Source organism: Engraulis encrasicolus, chromosome 1 (assembly GCF_034702125.1).
Source record: "Engraulis encrasicolus isolate BLACKSEA-1 chromosome 1, IST_EnEncr_1.0, whole genome shotgun sequence".
Lineage (NCBI taxonomy): Eukaryota > Metazoa > Chordata > Actinopteri > Clupeiformes > Engraulidae > Engraulis > Engraulis encrasicolus.
The window spans coordinates 56,539,077-56,541,576 of NC_085857.1; the positions used below are offsets into that span (position 1 = coordinate 56,539,077).

The 2,500-nt window shown below is 48.2% G+C and overlaps 1 protein-coding gene across 1 annotated transcript in view; it reads right to left on the reverse strand.

The window, feature by feature from the left end:
• Positions 1 to 262: 262 nt before the first annotated feature.
• The window catches only part of gaa2 (alpha glucosidase 2), a 24,107-nt gene continuing 21,869 nt past the window's right edge, over positions 263 to 2,500 (reverse strand). The window contains exons 21-22 of the mRNA XM_063206718.1: positions 1,892 to 2,038; positions 263 to 1,409 (exon numbers count right to left, since the gene is read on the reverse strand). Of these exons, the coding sequence (XP_063062788.1) occupies positions 1,347 to 1,409; positions 1,892 to 2,038 (210 nt within the window). The 3' untranslated portion in view covers positions 263 to 1,346. The remainder of the gene's footprint in view (positions 1,410 to 1,891; positions 2,039 to 2,500) is intronic.

The window sequence follows — 2,500 nt, forward strand, 5'->3', positions numbered from 1 at the left end:
CAGGTAGACTATCAGCCTTTCAAACTACTAGTCTACTCCTAGCCAATGAGCAATGCCTGGCCAGTCATGGCTCAGCCTATCAGGGGTGCTTGTCTGAAAAGGCACTGGTTTCTTCCTGTACCATACTGTACCGTAGATATGAACACTAGATGCCATGTTCAGCCTTTTGGCATGGCCTTACCCAGGGCGCCTGAAATAAATGATAGAAGTCTGCAACACTGTGAAAAAGGACGAAGGTCCGAAACGTCCTTACCCAGGGCGCCGCCATCTTAGAGCAGTACAGTATACTGATATTTCTCATAGATGTTACTGTGTGTATCACATTGTCACCAATTGATGGGCGCAATATGCTGCTTGCACGATCTGACTTCACTCGTTGTGTTCATACATATGGTGTATGACCATGACGCGTATAGGTGTGTGCAATACATCAAAGTGGCCACTAGAGGCAGCAGAGGTGTGCCATTAAGATTGGTCACTCGCATTACATCAAAGTGACCACTAGAGGAAGCAGACTACTACACTAGAGAGCAGCATGGCAAGGTGACTACTGGATAGTGTTCAGACGGACAGGCATGCAAAGACACGCAGACACACACACACACGCACACGCGCACACACGCGCACACACACGCACACACCCACGCACACACACACAAGCATGCACGCACGCACGCTCTCCCAAACACGGCAGGAGGGGTACTGGATGGTGGAATTTACTTTCAGCGGTCTTAATCAGTGCAATGACGCAAAGGCAGTTCACACGGACGCACACACACACACACGCACGCACGCAAGTGCACACACACACTATGTATTGCACATAATCTTTGTAAAAAGCAGAGAGTTGGACATAAATTATGATCAGCAGTGAATATCCTTTAGTCTCTTTCTCTCTCGCACGCACACACACACACATGCGTGTACGCAAACACACCCACACCCAAAGTCCCATCATCTTCTTTCTTCCATCTGGGTCTAAAGAAAGCTTTTGTCTCCATCTCACTCCTTCTCTCTCTCAATCTCCCTCTCTCTCTCCATCTCTCTCTCTCTCTCACACACACACACACACACACACACACACATTCCCATCACCCTCCTGGGAATAAAGAAGCCTTTTTGCAAAATCATGAACATTCTGAGGAGTCTGATTGGATGAAGCATTGGATCACATGACCATCTGGAGAGCTGTCACTGGATGAAGTAAAGCCACATGATCATTTTGGAGAGCTCTCATTGGATGATGGTAAGTTAGCTGAGCGGTCCCCTTCCTGGACAGAATTCCCAAAAACAGAATTCCGAAATGGTATGTCTTCAAGCCAGTCTCCATGACAACCCCGAAGCGTCTACTGCCACGAGATGGTGAAATTCCGACCCAAATTCAGGCCCAAGTCTGTCACAGTGAGGACCTGCAGAGAGAGAGAGAGAGAGAGAGAGAGAGAGAGAGAGAGAGAGAGAGAGAGAGAGAGAGAGAGAGAGAGAGAGAGGAATGCAGCGAAAGGGGTGGGGTTTGGGGATAGATGCAGAGAAGTGAAGGAGAGGGAGAGAGAGAGAGAGAGAGAGAGAGCGAGAGAGAGAGAGAGATGGAAGAATAGTGAGTGAGAGAGAGAGGGAGAGAGAGAGAAGGAGAGAGAGAGAGAGGGAGGAATTCAGCGAAAGGGGTGGGGTTTGGGGATAGATGGAGAGAAGTGAAAGAGAGGGAGGGATGGAGAGAGAGAGAGAGAGAGAGAGAGAGAGAGAGAGAGAGAGAGAGAGAGAGAGATGGAGGGATGTGAAGTGAAAGTGAAAGTGGTGGAGGAGAAAGGGAGTTTGTTTGAATAGATATGACTGAATGAGGGTGGATTCTCTAACCTGATTGGCTATATGGCTGTGTGAGGGTGGGTTCTCTCACCTGATTGGCTCTGTAGGTGAACTCCGCCTCTTGTGTGTTGACCGTCACCCTCTCCGGCTTTTCCTTCACGCCATACAAGGACACCGTTTCCACGGTGATGTAGCTGGCTTCCACGTTTTCATGCAGCACCTCTGAGGTCATCACGCCCTGAGGGGTTATGGGAGATTCAGAGTAATTCAGAGCCAAGGAATTCAAGGATGCGTTTCTCGAAAGCGTAGTCAAAGAATCGTCTAGAAGAGAAAGATAACCCAAACTCCGCTCACCAAATGCAAAGGAGTGTGCTCAACTTTGGTCTCCTAAGGGGGCGTTGTCCCCTCCTTCTTCTTCTGTTTTTGTGGTGTTTGGTGGTGGCTTGCACAAGCTGTGCGCTACTGCCATCTACAGCGCCAATGGAACTCCATTTATTTTCAAATGTAAGATTCCAAAGTTCTCCTAACCAAATGTCTCCTAAAGGACCATGGATCCCGGCCATATCAAAGCCTGGGTCATCTTTCTCTAATAGACGATTCTTTCGCGTAGTTGTAAGCCAGTTAGTAAATTGGGTAGTTGCCACAGGGAAGTTGTATTGCAAACAAAAAAATAGCTAGCGTATCAACTATGATTTTGAGA